General features: G+C 32.3%; 1 protein-coding gene across 5 annotated transcripts; it reads left to right on the top strand.

Moving 5' to 3' along the window:
• The first annotated feature begins 343 nt into the window (after positions 1-343).
• Positions 344-24,685, top strand: LOC139094262 (Na(+)/H(+) exchange regulatory cofactor NHE-RF1-like). Of its 5 annotated transcripts, none has more exons than XM_070645252.1 (2): positions 344-457; positions 4,375-5,493. In XM_070645252.1, the coding sequence occupies exon 2, from the start codon at positions 4,554-4,556 to the stop codon at positions 5,256-5,258; it is 705 nt and encodes a 234-aa protein (XP_070501353.1). In that variant the 5' UTR covers positions 344-457; positions 4,375-4,553; the 3' UTR covers positions 5,259-5,493. The 5 variants fall into 5 exon arrangements, 2 of the variants coding, with proteins under 2 accessions (XP_070501353.1, XP_070501354.1); XR_011544764.1 differs by lacking the exon at positions 4,375-5,493 and adding an exon at positions 22,843-24,685 and having other exon boundaries at positions 351-457; XR_011544763.1 differs by lacking the exons at positions 344-457; positions 4,375-5,493 and adding exons at positions 465-939; positions 22,843-24,685.
• The last annotated feature ends 95 nt before the right edge of the window (positions 24,686-24,780 follow it).

A 24,780-nucleotide genomic window follows, 5' to 3' on the forward strand; every position in this document is an offset into this window, starting at 1 on the left:
AACTTTTGATCGAGAACATTCAATGTTTAACCAATAACATTCAACATTTGATCAGAAACATTCAATATTCATTCAAAAAATTCAACATTTGATTAAAAACAGTCAACTTTTAACCAAAAACATTCAACATTTAACTAAAAACATTCAATATCCAACCAAAAACATTCAATATCCAACCAAAAACATTCAACATCCAATCAAAAACAGTCAATATTCAATCAAAACATTCAATATTCAAACAAATACATCCACAATTTAATCAAAAACAATCAAAAATCAACATCAAAACATTCAACAATCAACTCAAAACATTAATTTTTGCCACATTTCATTCAGTATTGATTCAGCATCGAGCGCGTAAAGTTGAAAAAAAAAAGACCCAAAAAAAAATTCTCTTTTTTTCTTCTTCTTATTTTTTATTGTTTCACAAGTCCGAGAGTGTGTACAGCCACAACAAGTAAGGATATAAAGTACATTAGTGATATTGCGGACGAAGATTGTCGATTGTGTATGGGAAAGTCGGACTTGAACTGCATTCGAGTGTGGAATTTTTGTGATTGGCATGTGAAGATTTAGACACAAAAAAAATATTTGTTGGATATAAAGCTTGAATGTGGACATTTGGAATTTTCATTAGCATAATTTACGGGATTTTTGAAGATTTTATATGTTGTGCTGTTTGTGGATTAATTTAACGACTTTATGCTTGTGATGCTAATGAATTGGAAGTAAAGTTTAGTCAAAAATTGATGGAATTTTTTTGTGGAATTTTAAGTGATTTTTAACATAGTGGTAGACAGCCTGCCAACGGTGTGTTTTGGAATGCAATGGACTGTGTGCTATATCCATATATGCTGTATACCAAGGAGGTCATGGATCACAATTGATATGTTTTGATCGTTAGACCTTGCAGGCAATGACCGTCCTCTCAAGAGCACAGTAAGTTGAGAGCAATGCTCACAAGCATGCTCAGCTGTTATATTTAAGGTGATTAAGCTGTCGACAGCATGCTCTTTGCCTGTTAGGGCAAGGTGTGCCGCAAAAAATAAAAGGTTGTCCAACTCAGGTTTAACTTAATAATTGAGTTAGGACATCAATTAGGTTGAGAGACTAGACGGTACTTAAGGATTCTCGAGTCCGGAGACAATCAAGACTTCCAAGCTACAGCCTCAGTTGAGACCGAGACTTCGGAGGATTTTCTAGTAGACACGAGACTTGATCTCAGTCTTTGTTCTGGTCTTGGTATCGGCTCCAATTTTGGTATCGGCTCTAATTTCCTATTTAGCGCCGGAATCAGTCTCAGTTTCAGTCTTGTTTTTGGCTCTGATTTTAGTCACGGCTCCAGTTTCAGTCTTGGTCACGACCCGGATTCTGGTCTCAGTCTTGAACAAGGCTCTAGTTTCAATCTAAGCATCGGTCTCGTCTCGGGTCTTGATCTTGTTTCAAATTTTGGTCACAATACCGGGCTAATTTTTGGTATTGGCTCCATTTTTAGCCTCAACTCTGGTCTCGGATCTCGATCCTTGTCTCGGTCTCGGCTCCGATCTCAGCTACAGTCTTGGTTTTGGCTCTGCTACAGTTTTGGTCTTAGTCACGGCTCCAGTTGCAGTCTCAGTTCCAGTTTCGGACTTAGTTATCGGCTCCGATCTCAATATTGGCTCTGGTCTTGGTATCGGCTTCAGTCTCAGTCTTGGTATCGGCTCCGAATCCAGTCTGATTCTTGGTCACGGCTCCAGTTCTAGTTCCAGTCTCAGCTCAGATTTCGTTTCCGGTTTCAAAATATTCAAAATCTCCCCAAGTTAAGATTCTTCATTTAATTTGTCGAATACGCAAATTTTAAGAATATTCAAGACCAGTGCTTCCTAATCGATTCTCCTCGTCACACTTGAGTCTTACTAGAATAACAGTTTAGTGCAGTGATGGTCAACCACAGGTGGTTTTTGTGGTATAGCCTCAATCATTGACAGTTTGTCGATTCACACCAAGAATTTTTCCCGACACACGAAGTTGTCCATCACTGGTTTAATGTATTGCGCTCTTAAAATATTAAACTACTGAGTGTGTCGTGACACGCAGGTTGCTCACCACTGTTCATGACCAATGCTGTTCAATTTGTGTGGCGCGACACACCAGTGGATTATTGGTCAACCTTTGTGTCACTGAAATGCCATGAATTGCATGCCTTAAAGTATGGTGGTTGTGGCTTACTACCAAGGTATGCCGAGGGTCTACAGACCATACACAACACTGATCTAAGAATTCTTAATTTTGATCTAAACAGGCATAATTGACTATTTAGGTAATTTGATAGTTCTGATTGACATGATACAGCAGTGATGGGTAGCTTGTGTATCGCAAGATGTGCCGCAACATGACAACAGTTGACCAATACTGCAACATAGTGTCCCATGGCACACAGGTTGTCCATCACTGTTGTATTGTGTCAAATAATACTATTGAATTTAGATCAAGTGCTCCAGTGTGCCGTGGGGTAAAATGGTTGTCCACCACTGGAATATTGAGTAGTCTGACTTGAATTGATCACAGCTACTTGTTTAATAGTCAATTTGAAGCTATATTTAGGCCTACGAAGCTTAATTCCATAATTATCTAAATATTCACTCAATTTTTGACTATAATCTTCATCAATAATGCTAAAAAAGCTATCAATTCCGTAAAAAGCAGCCAATCAATTTAAAAAAATGTTCATAACCTATAATTTAAGCATCCAACTTTTCTCATTCAGACGCGCATCGAGATCTTTTGTGTTATTTTCATCTTGTTTTCATTAATTGAAAGTGAATTTTTTTTTTTTTTTCATATTTTTTTATTTAATGTATGAGTAAAATGTAAAGGCACAAGAATCGCATCGTAAAATATGTTATTAAATGAGAGTGAAATGAAAGACAAAAAAAAATTGAATAAAAATTCACAACGCAATAACAGAATAAAGAGAAATAAATAAATGACGGGAAATAAAGTAGAGAATGTGAAATTGAAAGTGGACAATTTTAAATAAATAAAAGTTTTAGTGAAATATAAAAAAATAATGATTATTAAAATAAAAATAAAAAAATTAATAAAAAGAATCAAAAATTAAAAAATTCAATAATGAATATAAATTTAAATTTTTAATTTTTTTTTAAAATTTGTTTACATTTGTAAAAAAAATTTTTTTTTTAAATTTCTTGAACGTATTTTAATTTTTTTAAATTTATATTAAATTTTTTAAAGTTATTTTAAATTTTTTAAATTTTTCAAAATTTATTTTAAATTTTTTCAAAATTTATTTTAAATTTTTTGAATTTATTTTAAATTTTATAAATTTTTTTTTGAATCTGTTTTAAGTTTTTAAATTTATTCTGAATTTTTTAAAGATTATTAAAAAATTTTAATTTTGAATTATTTTAACTGTTTATACTTTTTAATTTTTTGACATTTCAATTATTACGTTTAAAAATCTCAAAAAAAAAAACTTAAAAGTTCAAAAGTTTAATTCAATTTTTCTTTTAATTTTTTCTTTAATTTTAGTTTTTTGTTTTAATTTTTACAATTTTCAATAAAATATTTAAAATACAATTTTATGAAATATGCAACTTTTTAAAATGTTCACAATATTTCTTAGTAATATTTAATTTTTTTAAATTAATCAATATTTCCTAGATTTAAAAAATTAAAAGTTACTATGGTAAAGTAACAAATCTTTAAAAATTTAGAACAAAATTAAAAATTAAAGGATTGTATTACTTTAGTGAAATACTAAAACATTTAATTTAAATACTAAAAAAAAAATAAATTAAAAGTTCAAATAATTCAGAAAATCTTTAAAAATCAAGTAAAACTTTAAAGTTAATATAAAAGTTTAAAATTTTAGAATAAATTTATAAATTTATTAAAAAAATTAAAAAAATTGAAATTCGGAATTAAAAAAAATAAAATCGTTTAAAAATATTTTAGAAATTAAGAAACGTTTTATAAAAATTTTAAAAAATTTAAAAATTTAAAAATTTAAAAATTTAAAAATTTTAAAAAATTTAAAAATTTAAAAAATTTAAAAATTTTAAAAAATTCAAAAATTTTAAAAATTTTTTTAAATTTTAATTATTTTTTCTAAACAAAATTTAAAAAAATTTAAAATTTAAAATATTAATGAAAAGTTAAAAAAAAATTTTAAAAAGCTAAAAAAAATTTAAAAAATATAAAAAATTTGAAAAAAATGAAACAAATTTAAAAAAAGTTTAAAAATTTAAAAAAAATTTAAAATAATTTAAAAAAACATTAAAAGAAACCTAAGAGTTATAAAAATTTGAAAGAAAAAATCCTCAAAAAATTCAGTGATATCAAAAATAATAATAATTTGTGTTTTAATTTCAGAAAGTGTTGCAATATTAAAATCGTCCACGTGAAAACCCAAAAAGTAAATCCAACTGTCTTAAAACAATAACAGTAACTGACTTGAACAGTATTAAAAAAACAAAAAAAAAATATTCAAATTTAAGTGAAAAAAAGTTAAAAAATTCAAAAATTCCCAAAAAAAATAATTAATTAAAAAAATGTCCCAACAAGTCCTGTTCGAACCCCGCCTATGTCTCGTCGAAAAGCGTCCCGACTTTGACGGCTACGGCTTCAACCTACACGCCGAAAAAGGCAAACCCGGTCAATACATTGGTAAAGTTGACGAACACTCACCAGCCGAATCATCCGGTCTCCGTCAAGGCGATCGAATCCTCGAAGTCAACGGTCAAAGCATCAACAGTGAGACACACAAGCAGGTCGTCGAACGCATCAAAGTAATTCCAAATCAGACAAAACTTTTGGTCATTGATCCCAAAGCTGACATCCATAATCATCAACAAATGGCACTAATTGATAAGATTAAGAAAGAAGCTGAATTAAAGGCAGTCGAAGCTGATCATCAAAATAACAACAACAATAGTGGAACCGCTGTCATGATCAACAGCAATGGCAATGCCGATTCCGAGAAATTGATAAAAGAAGAAGTTAAGCAAGAGGAAATGAATGGAAATGGAGCGTCAATAAAGTCAGACAATGAGCACATTGACATTGCCAAATTGGATATATCCAATGGTAATGGCAATAGCAATGGTAATGTTGATAAAATGACGACGGCATCAAAGTTGAATTTGTCAATGAGTGTTGCTGAAATGAGAGCACAATTGAAGAATAAGAAGCGACCTGATCCAAAAAGTGAGGGCATTGATGTGAGGAAGAAGTATGAAATTATTCAAAAGATGTAAAGCCACGATTGTGTGTGTGTGTGGATTGGTTGGAGGTCATGAAGACAGAAAGTGAAAAGTTATTCAAAAATTAGCATGTAAAAGTTAGGTTAGGTACGTGAAATGGGTTGATGATCTGCTGGACATCCTTAACAGGTATAGAGCATGCTGCACTTACTGTACTTACTGTATTTATACTAGTGTGTGGCTCTTGGGGGACCCATTGGACTGTTCATTTATTGGGTAGCCCCAATGACCCCCCCCCCCCCCCCCCCTTCCAAATTTAAAATTCTAAATTGAAAAAAAAAAAATTAAATTTTTTTCAAATGTTTTTTAAAAAAGTTAAAATTTTAGAATTAAATTTTAAAATATTTCAAAAATTATTAAAAATTTTGAAATTTTCAAATCAAGTCTCTGACCCTAAAATAAGTCCAAATAACAGACATCAGCCCTATAATCAATAAAAAATAGACAATAATACATCACATAAATGCTTATATATGTATGTAGTTATCTAAATATTCTAGTGCTATATTATAAAATATTATAAAATAATGTCAAAAAAAAAATTGTATGAATTTTGAGGTTAGAAAATGAAAAATGAATGATTATATTGAAAATAGTAATAATTAAAATTTAAAATAATTAAAAAAATTAAAAATTTTATTAAAAAAATATAAAAAAAGTTGATTTAAGATTTTGAAAAAATTATTTAAAAACAAATTAAAAAAAAATTAAGTTTTAAAAATTTTTTTGAAAATCGATGAAATTTTAAAATAAAATTTCAAAATTTAAAAATTTAATCTTTTCAAATCTTAAAATTTTGTGTTTTCAAAAAAATTTAAAATTTTGATTTTTAAAAAAAATTTAAAATTTTGATTTTTAAAAAAAATTTAAAATTTTGATTTTTAAAAAAAATTTAAATTTTGGTTTAAAGAAAAAAATTAAAATTTTGTTTTTAAAAAAAATCAAAAAAATTATAATTTTATAATGAAATTCAAAAACTTTTAAATTTAAAAAGAATTTCAAAAAATTAAAAATTTAAAAAAACTTTTAAAGGAATTTCAAAATATTTTTTAAAAAGAATTTTCAAAAGTTTGAAATTTAATAAAAAGAAGTTAATAAAAAAAAAACTGATTTAAAATTTCAAAAAAATTAAAATTTAAAATTTTTTTAAAAAAAAAATCAAAAAAACTAAAATTTTCAATTTATTAAAAACGAATTTTAAAATTATTTAAAAAGAATTTCAAAAAATTTAAAATTCAATTTTTTTTAAAAAAGAATTTCAAAAAATTTAAAATTCAATTTTTAAAAAAAAAATTAAAAAAATTTAAAAACAACTTCCAAAAATTTTGAAAAATTGAAAAAAAAATAAAAAAGTTGAATTTTGTTTAAAAAAATATAAAAAAAATGATTTAAATTTTTTTCAAACAAAAATTTTTAAAAAATCCAAAAAAATTCACAATTTCAAAAAAAATATAATAAACCAGTTGTGGACAACCTTTTATCTTTCCCGGTCCACCTTGGAAGTTATCCTCAACCGTAACAGCACACACCATAAAATTTATAGAATTTATAAAAACTTCCAGGTGTGCACAGGTTGCCCACAACTGCAACAGACCCCAAAACCTCCAATTTACCCCACAAATCATCAAAGTCATCCTCACATCAGCCTCAACATCACCAAATCCTCAAATTTGCATCACATGACTTTATCAAGAGTTCAAACTCGACATTGAATCATCCATTCAGTCACAGTTTGCCTTCATGTCAGCAACAACAACAACAACACATGCTTTTTGCAGTAAAATGTCAAGTGATGATTGTCAAGAAGCCAGCTATAGAGCTGCGATCGCTGATATCAATGTAATTAGCATTGCTGAGAAAAAATATGTAAAGGTTGACAGAGATTGTCACGTGGATGTTGAATGTGAATGGATTGTGTGACTTTTTATGGGAATTTTTGACGATTAGACAGCCATTGTTCCTCATTTTATGGAGAATGTGGCATTAAATTTGAAATTGTCAAGTGCTAGTGAATTGTTGCCAAAAAATGTCGGCAAGCATCACATTGGATACAACTAAAATCTAAACCGGTAGCTTAATCTATAGCTGAAATGTCAAGTGATGCTGGTGCTTTTGGAATAAATCGCATAAATCATCAGAATATCGTCAACATTATTCAGAATATAATTAATAAGGTGAGTTTAGAGACATTTTTGCTATTATTAATCCAGCATGTCATTACGATGACGATGCAAAAATGCTGAGAAACGGGTTTTTCAAAGTATCGAGTGGTTGTCGAGTCGAAGTCGTATCCGAAGTCAAGTCCGAAGTCGAGTCCGATGACGAGTCCGATGACGAGTCCGACGACGAACCCGAAGTCGAGTCCGATGACGAACCCGACGTCGAGCCCGAAGTCGTATCCGAAGTCGAGTCCAAAACTTCAACTTTTGAATGCATGCTGACTATAATGACGTCACTAACTCTTCAATATGCCAAAAAAAAAGCCATTTTTTTTCAAAGCGATTCTTCGAATTCAACCGTCGCAAGCATCGCAACAAACAATAAATTTCAATTGAATCACTTTACAAGTGGATATTAATAGAGCTGTGAATTATTAATTCATATGATCGAATACACATGTGAAAAGAATTTTATAGAAAAAAAAGGTAATAAGACATACGTGTAAATTAGTGATTATTTCATCATCGTAAAGTCTCAAAACAGACATTGTTTGCTGCACTACACAAGATATTAATGTGTGCTGTGCTATAAAGGTGGATAAAGCAATAAAAAAATGAAGTTTTATTGATGATATGCTTTGTTTTAGAGCGTTTGAGTCTTTTTTTTTAGGTGGAATTTTATGACAGAATTGAGAAATGTTGATGACGTAATTGAGTCAATTTTGGACTTGGACCTTCGGAATCGGCTTCGAGCTTTACTTTAAATAAGACTTCGGGCTCGGCTTCAGACTCGACTTTGGTTTTGGATTCAGCATCGATTTCGACTCGACGTCGGGCTCATCTTCGGACTTGAATTCGAACTTGACTTCGGGTTCGAATTCGGACTCGTCTTCGCGCTCGACTTCGGACTCGACTCGGACTCGACTTCAGACTCGACTTCGAACTCGACTTCGGACTTGACTTCAGATACGACTTCGGGCTCGACTTCGGACTGGACTTCGGACTCGAGTTCGGATTTGACTTCGGACTCGATTTCAGGCTCGACTTCGAGCTCGTGTTCGGATTTGATTTCGGTTTCGACTTCGGTCTAGATTTCGGGATCGATTTTATGCACGACTTCGGGTTCGTCTTCGGGTTCGTCTTTGAGCTCGACTTCAGTTTCGGATTCAGGCTCGACTTCGGGTTCGACTTCGGGTTCGAATTCGAGATCGACTTTGGTTTCGGCTTTTGGCTTGACTTCGTACTCGATATCTATTCGATTTCTACCTCGGCTTCAGATTCAATTTCGGACTCGACATTTATCATTCCATATCAAATGCTTATTTAGATTTTTTATATATCCTATAAAGTCAAACAAACACTCATAATAGCCCAACAATATATCCACAATGACATAATCATTTACTAAATATCTCAAAACAATAATTAGTCAATCACAAAAAATGACAAAATAAATACTCGAAAAAAAAATATTTATCAAATTTGTCTACACACAGCTGCCAATATTCACAGAACGGAGGTCAATTAACTTGAATACAACAACAACAACAAACAATTAAATTCTGTTGCTTAGTGCTGCTCATAAAGAACAAAGCAAACTAAAACAGAAGCGTGAATAATTCTTTTTGCTAAAGATTTATTGATTTTGGGTGGGTTGAATAGTCAATGAAGTGTGAAGTTGTTGGAACTGTTTGGCTTTTTGAATGTTGTTTATAGCTTCAAGTTAGTATGATTCTTAGTTAGATTCAAGCCAAATTCTGTACCATTTCAGAGTCACAACATTCTGAGTTCAATTTCTCATTTATTGACCGACTTCGGATTCGTGTTCGGCTTTGAATCCCAAGTCGGATTCGTGTTCGGCTTCTTATTTGACTTAGGCTTAAGCTTTGATCTCAACTTCGGATTTGGTTTTGACTCCGGCTTCGGATTCAGGTTCGACTTTAACTTCGAATTAAGATTCGGCATCGGCTTTGACTTCAGCTTCGGCTTTGACTTCGGCTTCAGCTTCGGCTTTGACTTCGGCTTTAGCTTCGGCTTCAACTTCGGGTTTGGTTTCGGCTTTGACTTCGGATTCGACTTTGACTTCGGCTCCAGCTTCGGCTTTGGCTTTAGCTTCGGCCTCAACTTCGGATTTGGTTTCGGCTTTGGAATCGTTGACTTTGGCTTCGGATTCAGCTTCGGCTTTGACTTTAGTTTTAACTTCGACTTCGGCTCTGACTTTGACTTCGATCTACTCCAGCCTGAATTCAATTCCGACACCATGCCAGAATCACCTCAGCCTTGTCCCGGATTTAAGATCCACATCCCAACTTATCCAATCCAGACAACCTCCCAAGTACATTTAATGACAATCCAAAAAGTGTCCAAAAATTGTTCAAGCAGCTGTTTTTTTTCTGTGTCAGTTCTGTTAATTTTGTTCTTCTTCATTGCCCTTCTTTCAGTTTAAATGAAATTGTACGACATACAACAACAACAAGCATGTCATTTATGGAATAAAAATGAAATATTTCCGTGGTGATGTTGCTCGTTTATTTATAGTACAAAAAATTTATCATTCCGTTTGGCGCAATTTAGTTCCTTTTTTTGTTGTTGTGTAGATGAAATGAAAATTGGATTCGTCATTAATGTTATGGGTTTAGAATGTTGTGGATTGATGTTAGGTGGGGGAATAATCTGGAAATTATGGAAGCCATGACCCCCCACATCCTCATGCTTTGTCGAGACACAGCAGCATTTGTAATAATTTGGTAATTTGTGAAAAAAAGACTTCAAAGCTGACTTTCTGGACAGTAAAAGAGCTTGAGGACGTCAAAAGAACTCTTGGAAGGAAGCTGCATATAGCCATGTGCCTTCTGGAGGTCCAAGATGTCTTTTCCTTTGAGGACCTGACTTTTTTCGAACCAAAATCCTGGAAATTGAGTAAAATATGAACCAATGATGTACTTAAGCCGTAGAAGTGAGCTAGAAGCCAGTCTGACTCTAAATTAAGTCCAAATTCTACAAAATTCGACCTCAAGTCAGACTAACCCGTAGCCACTAAATTATCATCATATCATATCCAACCTCATTTAACCATTCAATGTCAATTCTACAATATTTATGTATGTCATTGTCAAATTTCAAGAGAGAACCTCTTTTTTCACCTTAATTATCAGCATGACTATGTTATGATAATTTGTGTAATTTCCTGTTGAAAGCATGTTCATCATTAGAGCTGCTTTTTGTAAAAAATGGTTGATTAATGGGAGAAAAAATTACAATTTTTCATGAATTTTAATGTGCTAAAATCGAAAGTTCCGATTTGTCATATTTTCATGCAAATTTACTGTCGCTGGTTATGTAGCTGTTAATGGACATGGCTGTTATGTAAGCAATAAGAAAAATGGTGATTTTTGGAAGTAAAATGCAGAATTTTGAGGTTTTTTATGGATATTTTGAGCTGCAATGAGGGTAGGGAAGCTTAAAGCACTTGCCCAACTCATAATCCCTGTCTGTTCCCTTATCCTGAGCGACACAGGGCTTTTAAGGTTCCGCTGAACCTCTTTTGTCAACAACAAATAGAAGCCGTCTCCATTTGGCGTCCATATGGCTTCCAAAGGTGATTAACAGACCTTTAAATGCTTTGTGTCGCTTGGACTAAAGGAACTAAGAGGAACGAGGGGTTAGGCAGTCATTTTGAGCTTCCCTTTCCTCGTGTGATGTACTTACTGCAAACCATGTTCATATGTGGAGCTTAGGTTACAACAGAAGGCTTTCCATCTGACTCTGTTGCTGGCTCTGTCACCTAGTTTGTACAAATTCTCTATCCGCACGTTGAGCTGACAGTCATTCCTTACTGTTCTGCGCCAAGTAGCTTTTGGAGCTCCTGGTCGCCTTTAGAGTTGGAAGGACTTTGGAGTCTGGACTCCACATTGGAGTCCTGCCAACTTTGATCACCTTTTCCCTCGTGGATTGCATCCAAGGGCTACACAGCCTTATAAACTTGTGTTTTATGTTCCAGAAATGACAATTTCTCTTCTAAAGCGTATGTCCTATCCAGATGTACTTCCTTCTTTTTGGATAAAATACCTCAAATTCCCTCGATATCATATTTGTCACTCGGGTGCTACCCCAAAGTGCTCGAAGTCAACTCAGACTTTAAATCAAGTCAACTTAACTTGAGTCGACTTTACCATACAAAATCCTCATCGACTTTGAGCTCTACTATGTCCCAATCCATCATGTCAATCAAACTACCGACAAAAAACATCCCAAAAATGCGTTCAATTCCAATAAACAAGCTACAAAGACTTTCACAACCTTATTTTATCTTTTAATAATAATATTCGATAAAAAAAAATGATAAATTTACGATGAAATATTTATTCGATTGTGAAATCATCGAGCTTCGATAATGACTAAAGTATTGAAAATGTGTCGACACAATGCATCCGAAGGTCAAGTGATTGCTAATAAAAGGTATTGAACTGTGAGACGGCTGGGGGGAATTATTGATGAATTTTGATTGAATTTGCGATGACTGAGCGGGAATTTTTGTTTTTTATTAGATCTAATGCTGTCTAATGATGAGGATGTTGACTGGAAAATTGAGCTTGAATGTTGACTTGAATTATTTGGTGATTCATACCGAACCTTGGTGGTCAGTCTAGATTGAAACCATACACGATATATGGTTCATGGAAATTCCAACAATTTTTGACGGCACTTTAGTGTGTCGCGGCATATAGGTTGCTCACCACTGTCCTAGACCCTGTCATATACCCTGCTGTAGGTTCTGCTGTTGCCCCTTCCCTAGCCCATTTCGTAGACCCTGCTGTAGCTCCTGACCTAGCACCTGTCGTAAATCCTGCTGTAGCACCTGCTTTAGCTCCTACCGTAGCCCTTTCTCTAGCCCCTACCCTAGTCCATGCCCTAGCCTTGTAACCCTAAAATACAGCTACAAAGTCACATAAAGTCATTATTTTCCATAAACTTGATCGAAAACAGCTTAAATGACTCAAAAAAAAAAATTCCAATTTACAAGTGCTTGCATGAATGAATGACTGTGAATGTTAATTTAATGAAGGTAAAATGAGTTGAATTCTCATGTAAAATTCATTGAGAGATTTTCAAATAAATTCTGTTATTGTATGTGTGATCTTGAATTAATTGAGTGGAAGGTGGAATTGGTGAAATTTTGGGCTTAAAAATTAATTGAGCGAATTTGTAATTTTAATTAGTAAATTTAGCAGTTGAGTGGAATTAGGTCATGGATTAAGAGCTTGATTTAATGCAGACTATCCTGACAGACTTGGATTGAATGGACCTTAAAGTCCTTAACATTCTTAACTGGCTTTAGACGTACTCTTCGCGCGGCCATGGGGTCAGAGAGCAACCCTAACAGTCAATGAGCATATTCACCTAAATGAGGTCAATATTGAGTATATTTAATCAATATGATCGATCGTGCTCCTCCATTTTTTGAGGATACTAAAGAACTTGGGTGGACCACGTGTGCACCGCGGTACTAGTGTGCCGTCAAAAATTGTATGAAATGTCATGAGCCGCATGTCTCGTGCGGTTTCGATCCAGACTTATAATCAAGGTGTGCCGCAAAAAATAAAAGGTTGCCAAACTCTGTTCTATGTAAGGGGAGGAAGTGCCTGTAATGACACTTAATCTATTTTTGCGTTACGTAATATGTGAATGGCTCCTTTACCCAAATGACTATTTTATATAATTTCAATATAATTTTTTATTACGTATTATTTTTAAATGCATCGATGGTGGCTGAATAAAACCTTTTTTTAAATGAAAAGAATTTCATTTGAATTGAATTTTTAGTCTATAAATTACTTAAAAACTATTTTGAATCAAATTAAAGTGTTCAATTGTTAAAAGAATTATCGTTTTTTATTGAAATTGCAAGATTAATTTCAATTAGTTTTGTTGACAATTGAATCTGATCTCAAATTAATTAAAACTTATTTTGAAGGCTGGAATGTGGAGTAAAAAAATTGTGAAAAAATTAAAATAAAAAAAAAGGTTTTCAATTTAAAAAATTTTTCTGTAAAGTTTTACAAAAATTTAATTTAAAAAAAAAATAATTTTAAAATTTAGGTATTTAATTTTTTTGAATTTTTAAATTTTTAAATTTTTTAGATTTTTAAATTTTTTTAAATGTTTCAAAATGTTATAAAACTTTTATTTTTTTTTTAATATTTAAACTTTTAAATTTTATTTTATTGTTAAATTTTTAAAATAATTTTATATTCTATTTTGAATTTTTTTAATTTTTCTAGAATTTTTCAAATTTTTTAATTTGTTTTAAAATTTAATTAATGTTTTTTTTAATTTATTTTAATTTTAAAACAATTAAAAATATTTAAAAAATTAAAAATTTTAATAAAAAAAATAAAAATATTTTAAAATTAAAAAAAAATAAATTTATCCAAATAATTTTTTAAATTTTCTAAATTTTTTTCACGTTTTTAAAATTTTTATTATTTTTAATTCTTAATTTTGAAAATTAATTTTTAAATACTATTTTCAATTTAATTAAATAATTTTGAATAATAGTTAGAATATCAACTTTAATTCAATTTAAATAATTTTCTCTAAAAATACAAAATTAATTTAATTAAAAAGAAAGCAAATAAAATTCAAAAAAATGTTGAAAATCTCAAATAGTAAAAACAAAACAAATAAAAAATCAACAATAATTCACGACTATTAAATCATTCATTTAAGCACAACATCGACATTAATTCCAAAACAAGCACGAATGCCTCAAATGTTGTTATTAAGCCGAGGCAATAAGATGAATCGGAAGTCATTGAAGCGTTTGATGTTTGATGTAATCGTTACTTACTTATTTACTAGCTTTATTATTTTACAAAACAATTGGTAATGAAAACAAAGAAAAAATAATATTGAAATAAGTTTGAACTTGAAAAATTGGCAGATTTAATTTTTTTCATTTTAAAATTACTTTTTTAAGTTTTTTAAATTTATAATTTAATTTTTATATTTTTAAAAATTAAAAAATCAAAATTTGAATTTTCATATTTTTTAGAAATCTAAATTAGTTAATTTAAAACTATTTATTTTTATCCATTTTTGAATTTTCGACAAACTATTAAAAATAATTTAAAAATCAAATTCAAATTTAAAATTTAAACATTAAATTTCAATTGAAAAATGTAATGAATTTAAAATTTAAAAATTTCTAAGAACTTGAAAAAATTTAGAAAAATAAATTTAAAAAAATTTTAAAAGATTTAAAAAATTTTAAAAAACATTTAAAATAATTAAAAAAAATTTTAAAAAAATAAAAAAAAATTTGAAAAATTCAAAAAAAAAATTAAAAAATTCAAAAAAAATTTAAAAAATTCATATAATTTAAAAAAATTAAAAAAAAATTTAGAATTTAAAAAAAAACTGAAAAACTTTAAATTGAAAATTCAATTTTTTTGAAATTTTTCGATTTTTTTTGAAATTTTTGAGCTTTTTTAAATTTTTTGAATTTGTTTTAATTTGAAATTTAAAAAAAAAATCAAAAACCTGAAATTAAATTATAAAAAAGTCATAAATAATTTAAATTTATCAAAAAATTCCATTCAGCATGTTAATCAAGTTACAAAGCTCGACATCAACTTCCTATAACAAATTTTCCCATATTATCATCACATGCAAATCTCAAGTTTTTCCCACATCTAGATGACATTTTCATTATCACAACATTTCCATCAATAAATTCCCAACTTTAATTCAAAAATGTGAAAAAAAAAAAATAAATTTCATTATTTACGATCAGACTTGCCGCAAGCTGAATGTCATGCATTTTAATGATTCATGGATATTAAGTCACACAAGGTCATTAAAGGTGATTTGAGAATAATTTAGATTTGAGATTTTAATTCTTAGATTTCAACATGATACACTGGGATTCTTTTGGGGGTCATTATGATTAATTAAGCAGTTAAGGTTGATTTCTAGTCTAGCTGTATGGCTTAATAATTGTTATTAGATCCGTTCTAAATTGACTCAAAAAGTTATTTTTAAGAATTTCTTGGAAAATTGATCGATTTGTTGCTTTAACCTTCGCTAGCTTGATTCTGGGGTTATCTCCTGCATACAAAATTTATCGAGACCAATACTTTGGGAAACCTTAGTCTTGAATCTCGGCCTCGGAAAAATCCAGTGACCGGGACCGAGATAGAGACCGAGATTACATTGGAAGTCGAGAATCCTTACATATAGCTTGATCCTCCCAGTGATGACTTCAACCGTATTAAAGAGTACTATGGGATGCTATAAGCTAGATGTTAAGTCAACTTTGAGGTTAGACTTCGGTTTCCGCAATTCTGTTTAAGTCTATCAATTCCAATTCATGGACATGAGGAGTTCTGAACAAAGTTGGCAAGACTTCAGAAAAATTTCCAATTTTCGAGCCCCAAATGTACTCCAAAGCTCGACTTCAATGGAGTAGATCCTGCCAACTGGTCAGCCTGACTTGTGGTCAATCCCCAGGCTGAGAAACTAGGCGGTATTTAGCGGTATTTGTATGAATTTCGCAGTACTACCGCGAAGTTTCTCAGTCTGGGTCAATCCGCTAACGCGGCAGTAACATGGAGACTGTATTAAATTCTAGGGTAGGATTCATAACCTATCCGGTACACAGTACCCCATTCTACATGGGTAGACAGGGCTATACACATTTACACCTATTCTAGATGCTCTAGGTTATTCTAGAATATCATAGGTGTAGTTAAGGATATCCTAGGAAGTATGTAGATGTATTCTTACTACTTCTTACTTCCTTGGCGAAGGCGCAAGGGGGCCCATTGCCGCATTTAGAATTTGTCGAAGGCTGGATCTGTCCTTAGATAACTTCTGTCAGTTTCTAATTACCAGCACTTTTGCATCGTTGCTCACACAGCAATCTTATGAGCTTTTTGGTCTTCCTCGAGATCTTTTAGATGCATTCTAGGATAGGATTAACAACAAGGATAGGGTAGAGTATTGTAGGGTAGGGAAGGGTAGGGTAGGGTAGGGTAGAGTAGGTTTGAGTAGAATAAAAAACAGTAATTGTAAGTTAAGTGTAGACTAGATTAGGATATCCATTAAAAAACCGACCTCGTGCTCACAAATTAATTATTTTCCAACAATTTACCTTTTGTTCTACCTCAATTCATTCATTATGAGCCATTCACAAATTCCAACCTTAACATACCCACTCAATCTGTGATCATTGCTGAACATCTCAACAGCTCATCAAGTGCCAAAATAATAAAATAAATTAAAAGAAATACGATATTCACAATTATTCCTTATTTAAAGACAATTGTCTCATTTTAAGGTTGGAAATGAACTTGAATAATTTAGTGATGGAAGTGTGGGTGCTGATTTTGGATGTAATTATTTAATTCTAGTCATTTTGTGTATTTTTTGGATTAAGAATGGATTTTTTGATTTGATGAATATTTAGAAGGTCAGTGACTCTATGAACAGCATGTCAATTCGGCTAGTCTGTATACAGATGTCAAGCTCTATGGGTCAATTAAAGGTGCAACCAGATTTGGCAGGACATTGGAGTCCGGACTCCGAAAGTCCGTGGAGTCCAATACAAATTCTCGGACTCCAAATGTCCGGACTCCACCTTGGAGTCCTGCCAACTCTGGGTGCAACATGGTTCTGGTAGACTAACCCGAGCAATACAGTTCAGGTAGAATATCAGGAAGCGGACAGCTAAGTTGATAACGATTGCCATATTTTGTCACTTAATGTAAATCCGCTAGGGCGGCCATATGCTGTATTTTTTCCGGGACGCTGCCATACTTTTCACTGTTGCTGCTGTTTAAATTTGTCATAGATTCCCAAAAATCCCCAAACTTCCCATCCCATAGCTCTTAAGAGCCTGACCTTTGCCTGTTAGGGTTATTGAGTACAGCTTAGTAATTCAAGCTGAATATTCATCTACTAGACACCCTAATCCATACATCCTATTCCCTACCATTGTTCCTCACTACACAATTTGCCCACAACTGCATTAATGTCTCGTCTCGGCCATTGTTCTTCACCTTGACCATCTAGCTTCAGATCATTTCCAAACTCACACAATATCCAAATATAGTAAATCCATCAACACCATCAATTCGCATCGCATTCCATGCCGTTATACATAACAACATTAACTCAGCAATCAATAAATAATGTTCATGTGAATCATAGCTATTTAATGAGCACAACAGCAGGTCATTGATGAATATTCATCACGCTATAATAAACTGAAAATTTTTGTGACATCATCTAGCATTCTTGGCTGTACAATTTGCCGGCGTGAAGCGATTTTAATGTTATTAAGTAATTTTTATGATGATTTCTTGTTGGTGGGTGGGGGCTGTACATATGTTACGTAACATACTTAAGAGGATGGGGTTGGGAGGGTGAAGGGGTTTAAGTCAATTTGGAGTCAGAATTGCATTTGAAATCGGAAATTGACCAACAGGAGCTAGTCATAGAGCTAGTTTAGGGCATCATCACTGAATGGTCTCTTTGGTCCTCTCAGCTTGAATTTAAGAACGGCGGCTTGCTAGGCCAACGTACCCTGTATTGTCCAGAGCCTCGTTTGACTCCGTCCCGCATAAAGCCACATGAATTACGCGTTCATCACATTTAGAAAGCCTATGGGAGGTCATGGATTACATTTGATTGAAGTAAATACAGGAAGGTGGGTTGGGGGTTAGGAAGGGTTGGTGATAGTTACGAAGGGTTTATGACTAAGGGTTCCGGATATCGAGACCGAGACTTCCCGGGTAGTTTTGGTCTTGATCCTCAGTCCTCAGTTCTTGAGAATTTACCGACTTCGGGAAACCTTAGTAAGAAGGTCAATCAGGGGGTTGGGCATCAAAATACCCCAATATTTCAACGTTACGCAATACCTAAACAGCCCCTTAAGAGCTTTGTTGTTATTTTGGTTTATTAATTGTGATGATGCTGATGAATTGGAATTGAATTTTGATGATTTGCGAAGATGAGAATAAGAAGAAAATGTGTGAATGAGTGTGGTGTGGAAGTGATCTTGTGTGAGGTTATTTGCTAAATGTCAAGATTTAATTTGAATTTTTGGAGATTATTTTGGGCATTTTATTGTGGAATTTATGACTGATTTTTGAGCTTTTTTGATATAGTTTTGAGCATTTTCTGGTTGAAATTTCAGATTTTGTGCCAGAATATTGAGCTTTTATGGCATCGTTTCAGCCATTTTGCCAAAAATTCGAGTTTTTGTGCCAGAATATTGAGCTTTTTGACTTAAATGCAAATATTTTTGGTTGATTTTTGGATTTTTGACACAAAAATCCCCAGAAAAATTGACAAATTTCAGCAAAAACTCAACATTTCAAGTCACAAACCAGAGTATCACTTTTTCAAGTTCCACAATCCAGAATATTCCTCACAAAAATCCAACTCCCAATTCCCAAAAGCCGCACACTCAACCAGTCGATGACGACACCCAAAACAACATCAATTTATTTTTTACATCCACAAATGTCCAAGTTTTGTAAAGAAAAAAAAAATGAATAAAAATTGGCTTTTGTCGCGAAAATTTCAATGACCATCAACTTGACATGCAACGTGGAATGAGACAAAATGAAATGCAAAAAAATATTTAAATTGCTTTGTTATTGTCGTGAGCATGCAATGATGATGTTGATGATGATGGTCTTAGTCGGTGATTAATGGGGAAATAAATTTGAATTTTGTGGATGAATATTTATGGAATTTTGAATTTTTTTGGCTCAGTCTGAGTTTAAGTGCCAGAATTTTGAGCTTTTATGACTCAATTTGAGCATTAATGCCAGAATTTAGATTTTTTATTGCTCAATATTAGTCATAATGTCAGAATTTTGAGCTTTTGTGCCAGAATATTGAGCTTTTGTGCCATAATTTTGAGCTTTTATGGATCAATTTGAGCCACAATGCCATAATTTTGAGCTTTTGTGGCTCAATTTGACTTTTATGCCAGAATTTTGATCTTTGTGGTTCTATATGAGCTTTCATGCCAGAATTTTAAGCTTTCGCGCCAGAATTTAGAACTTTTATGGCTCAATTTGAGCCATAATGCCATAGTTTTGAGCTTTTCTGCCAGAATTTTGAGCTTTTTTAGCAACTTTCAAGCTTATCTTTTCAGAGTTGTGACAAACTTTCAAGCTTATTTCAAATGAAACTCAGTTCAATTTTTCAATTTAATTCCAAAACATTTCATTCTGTTTGTCAATAAAAACCACAAAAAAAAAAAAATTCTGCAAATAAATTCCAATCTCAAATCTAACCAAAAAAAATTACGTCATAATTTAAAATAAAAACCAAAACAATTTTTACTTCTTGTTCCTCAACATTTAACATTTCTCTCGATTTCTTCCATTCCAATTCGTTTTTGTTGTTGTTGTTGCTGTTGTTTTCACTTTTTTTTTTGTTTGTCTTGAATTTCTCATGCTCAAATCTTGTTTCTTGCTGACTTCTCGATCAATTTTTTCTTGTTGCTTTTGTTGTTGTTTTTTATGGCATAAGAAATCACCACAGGCTGCAAGTCTCTGTCTGGTTGAGTTAATGTCGAGGTTTTGTGTGAAAAAGAAAAAAAACGATAAAAATTTTGATTAAAATGTTAAAAAATGGATTTTTGGGATGGAATGTGCGTAGCAAATTGGATTTGTTGGCGGTTTTGATGCTTACATGACTTAAATTGGGTGCAGATTGAATAAAAATGGCAAAATTTAATCGAATTTGATGAAAATTTATGAAAATTGTTGAAAACTGACGAAAAATTACGAAAACTGACGAAAAATACCGAAAAACGACAAAAATTGACGCAAATTGACGAAGATTGTCGAAGATTGACGAAGATTGACGAAGATTGACGAAGATTGACGAAGATTGACGAAGATTGACGAAGATTGACGAAGATTGACGAAGAATGACGAAGATTGACGAAGATTGACGAAGATTGACGAAGATTGACGAAGATTGACGAAGATTGACGAAGATTGACGAAGATTGACGAAGATTGACGAAGATTGACGAAGATTGACGAAGATTGACGAAGATTGACGAAGATTGACGAAGATTGACGAAGATTGACGAAGATTGACGAAGATTGACGAAGATTGACGAAGGTTGACGAAAAATTTGCGAAAATTTACGAAAAATGACAAAACTTCAATGTTATTTTTCTCGTCATTTCCATACCTTTTTCCAGCACCGAACAACAAGAAGAACAGCCCAGAATAAGTGAGCAAAAGATAAAAAAAGGCCACACGAGTTGCAAACAATAAAAAAAAAAGTATTGAAATATTTGCCAAGTTGAGCAAAAAATGCCGCTAATTGTGCCTTCACTGTGTGCCTTCTTATCTAAACACATTGTCTATTGCTATCTATCTATATGTACATGGAACTATCTCCATCTCACTCCCACAACCTTTTTTATGTTTAAACATTCTTTATTATTTTCTGTAGTTTTCTTAATTAATATTTGCTATTTTTTGTGTTGTTTTTTGTTAGATAAAGAAAATTAAATTAAAATTATTAATGAGGTTAATTAGAGGAATTTGTTGGAATTGAGCAATGCGGGGCTTAATAGAGGTCGGGTATTCTGAAAAATGATGGAATTTTTTTGGATAATTTTCCAATTTTTTGTCAATTTTTCTTCAATTTTCTGCAAATTTTTCGTCAATCTTCGTCAATCTTCGTCAATCTTCGTCAATCTTCGTCAATCTTCGTCAATCTTCGTCAATCTTCGTCAATCTTCGTCAATCTTCGTCAATCTTCGTCAATCTTCGTCAATCTTCGTCAATCTTCGTCAATATTCGTCATTTTTTGTCTTCAAATTGATCAAAATTTCCAGAAAACCCCAATAAACCCCCAAAACCACCTTTATGTCAGCACCAATCAGCTCACCTTGCATCATGTCACCTCACCTCCCCCCAATCAATAATTAACAAAAAATTCCATTCCAAAAATCCACTAAAAATCGCTCAAAATTCATCATTAAGAATCAATGACCTCAAATCAATTCTAGTAATAATTACAGCACATACATTATATCCAAAATCAATTCCATAGTCTGCGGCACGCAAGTTCATTCGCACATGAAATAAGCAACAAAAAAGTCGGTTAATGAGTTTTGCTTCTGAAACAGCAACTGCGGCTTTACTTCCAATTTTTTGTGTGTGATTTTGATGACTTAAATTGCCTTTTTGAACTAGAAATTATGCATGTATAACAACTTTTGAGTCGTTCGTTGTCTCGAAGGTCGTTGAATGTGCGACACAGTTTTTTCATACCAATAAATGAGTCTATTTGGGTGCAGTGACGTTGCTAGCAGGTGATTTACTTCATTGGAGTCAAATGTCTAGTCAGATTAGAAGTCAGTCATTGGAATCGGACTCAAAAAATGGAGTTCCTGTCTATTTTGTTCGAAAAAAGCTGTACATTGCTGTAAAATGCTGTTCACAGCTTGTGTTTGTTAATCTTTGCCCCATCGTTGTCTTTAAATGACCAACATGGCGCATCCATCACTGAAAATAACTACCGATGTTTAGCTATGGCTGCCGATGGTCAATTGCCACCGGTAACTTCATACAAACTCTAAATTATGGTCTAGATTATCAAAAATTTAAAACTAAGGATTAAAATGTCCAATTAAAATGTTTAAGTACATTGCGGGGTTGGGACAAGGTGGATGACTTTGGTATGGATCGGGGAGAGGGTTTAATCACAACAATATGGGAGTCGGAATCTCCAATTGGACTTCATTGGAGTTGGCTTCCAAAAATGGAGTTCCTGTTAACTGGAACAGACTAACATTCAGACACTACAGTGGTCCAGTACTGTACTTTTTTTTCTGAAACTTGTGTTATTCATTGTTACCGTCTGCCCTCAGCGGTTGTTGCAGTACAACAGTCCTCAAACGACCGACGTTGGGTTCCGACGGCCGGCACACTGTAGTGGCATGCAAAGTATGTTTTCTGATTTTGACTGTCATTTGTATCTGCTAAAAAATTATAAGAAATTTCATGAAAAATTCTAGAAAATTGAAGAATGTTTTTCACAACCAGGGGGAATTCCTCATTGTAAATAAGACCTAGTGGCATAGTCCACTAGTAAAATTTTCTAGGGAACATGACCGTTTTTTTGAAAATTTTTGTAAAAAAAGCAAACAAAAATTTAAAATTATAAAAAATGTTTCAAAATTAGCGGTTTACCAATTCTCGGAGGAAGGCCCGTGTCTCCAATGGGCCATTGGCTACGCTCCTGGTCACGTCTCTGATAAGACCCTAACCTAGTTACATGCATCCTTTTAATTAAACTCATATAATTTTTTATTAAGTTGTTTCCCAAAATTATTAATTCATTTTTTTTTTTTATATCTTTATTTCCAGAAAGAAGTCAGTTCTACATCATGTGATCAACCAGCATAATGACCTACATTTGATGGAAATTCAGCATATTCAACAAACAATCTACAATCAGTGTATTACCATAGAAATGACACATGTTGGCGTAATTAGATCTAATTTGCAGGCATCCATTGACTTTAACAAATGAGATAACAAAAGCTATTAAAAGTAATTAAATTGATGATTTTTTATGGAAAAATTCTATATTTTGTTGGATATAATGTGGGGTAATATCTTATAGTACCGATAACCCTAACTGCAGGGGCGGATAACGACTGTTATTTTTTTTGAAATTTTTTAAAAATGCAATCAAAAAATTTAAAAATAAAAAAACTTTGCAAAATAACGGATTTTTGAATTTTCTAAGGGAGGAGGGAGGGGTATTGCCCCAATGTCCCCTCCTGGTGAACGTCCCCTAAATTAAATAAAAGGAATCTTTAAAAGTATTGCTTTTGTGTCATAAGATAATTAAAACTGTCCATATAGCCTGGATCGTAGCCAGGTATTTTGGAGGTGGGGAAGAGTGACCCCCAACTCCTACCCCCTCCTCATGATTAAAATAATTGACAATTTCAGTAATTTTTTTTTGAAATTTAAAAATCAAAATTTTAATAATTATTTTTCATGAAAAATATTACAATTTTTTGACCCTTATTATTATTATATACAAAACGGCCAATTAGTGCTTTATTATGAATATGAACCATAAAAATTTGTATTAAATTTCGATTATAATAATTGTATATTAGCCATACCAAGTCATAAAAGTATGATAAACAATAAATAAAAAAATGTTAAAAAAAAAATATTAATTACTTTGTAAGAAATAAATTCAATTAAATTGTTTAAATAATTAAAAAAATAAGATCAGATGTTGTTAATGTGGGGTGTTAATGAAGGGGTAATCCATATATTTACTAGGAAGCCCTCGACCCTCGACCCTCCTCCCCCCCACTTCCTCGCGAAGGGTCTATATCGAAAGCAGTATCGGAAAGGGGTAAGGAAGATGAAGTAAGAGAAAGGGATTATTGAAGGGGAGATGGGGAAAGGAAGTAAGGGAGAAGGGGTAAAGGAGAGAAGGTAGGGGAATAGGGGTATTGAAGTAGTAGAGGAGAAGAGGGGGAATGGGAATAGGGGAGTAGGGGATTAGAGAAGAGGAGGTAAAAGTGAGTGGGTGGAGATGGATGAGAGGGGATATATGATGTGGGGTAAGGAGTAGGGGCAGGTATTGAGATTAAAGTAAAGAGGGGAAGTAAGGGAAAGAATTAAGCGAGAGGGGTAGGAGAGAGGGCGAATGGAAAGAGAGGATGGGAGAGAGGGGAGAAGGGTTAGGGGAGTGAAAATAGGGGATATGGAAATGGGAAGGAGTTGGAAGGAGAGGGTTTAAGGGAAAAAAGGTAGTGGAGGGCGTATGAAGGATGGTTGAGTTTGGATTTTTTTAAAAAATTAAGCAATTTAAAGAAAATTCTTGAAAAAGTCGCAAAAATTGGAAGATAATTGATCACCAAACTCTCTAGCATTTTCTAATCCTGGGTACACCTGGATACACCTTTAGATGATCATCACCAACTCTGACATTCTGACACTTTTAACTATAAAAATTTGTAAATCCAAAAGCGAATTGTATGATTTATTAATTATTTACCCCAAAACCCCTAGTAAGAAAGTTGAAAACTTAATTTTAAGCAAGCTTAAGACTATATAGTCGAACATGAATTATGCTTAGCTACAAGCTTGCTTAAAATGTTTTGGTTATTGTAGTTATGTAAAAAAAAATTATAAAATAAGAACAATAAAGTCATTTGGTTAAAGATTATAAAAATAATTGAATTTTTATTAAATTTGGAAACTTTTTTTTTATTTCAGAATTTTCAGGTAAAATTTATCAAATTTCATATATTCACAAAAATGCACAATTTA

The sequence above is a fragment of the Chironomus tepperi genome, unplaced genomic scaffold, assembly GCF_022539635.2.
Source record: "Chironomus tepperi strain 1889 unplaced genomic scaffold, CSIRO-AGI_Ctep_v1 contig_354, whole genome shotgun sequence".
NCBI lineage: Eukaryota > Metazoa > Arthropoda > Insecta > Diptera > Chironomidae > Chironomus > Chironomus tepperi.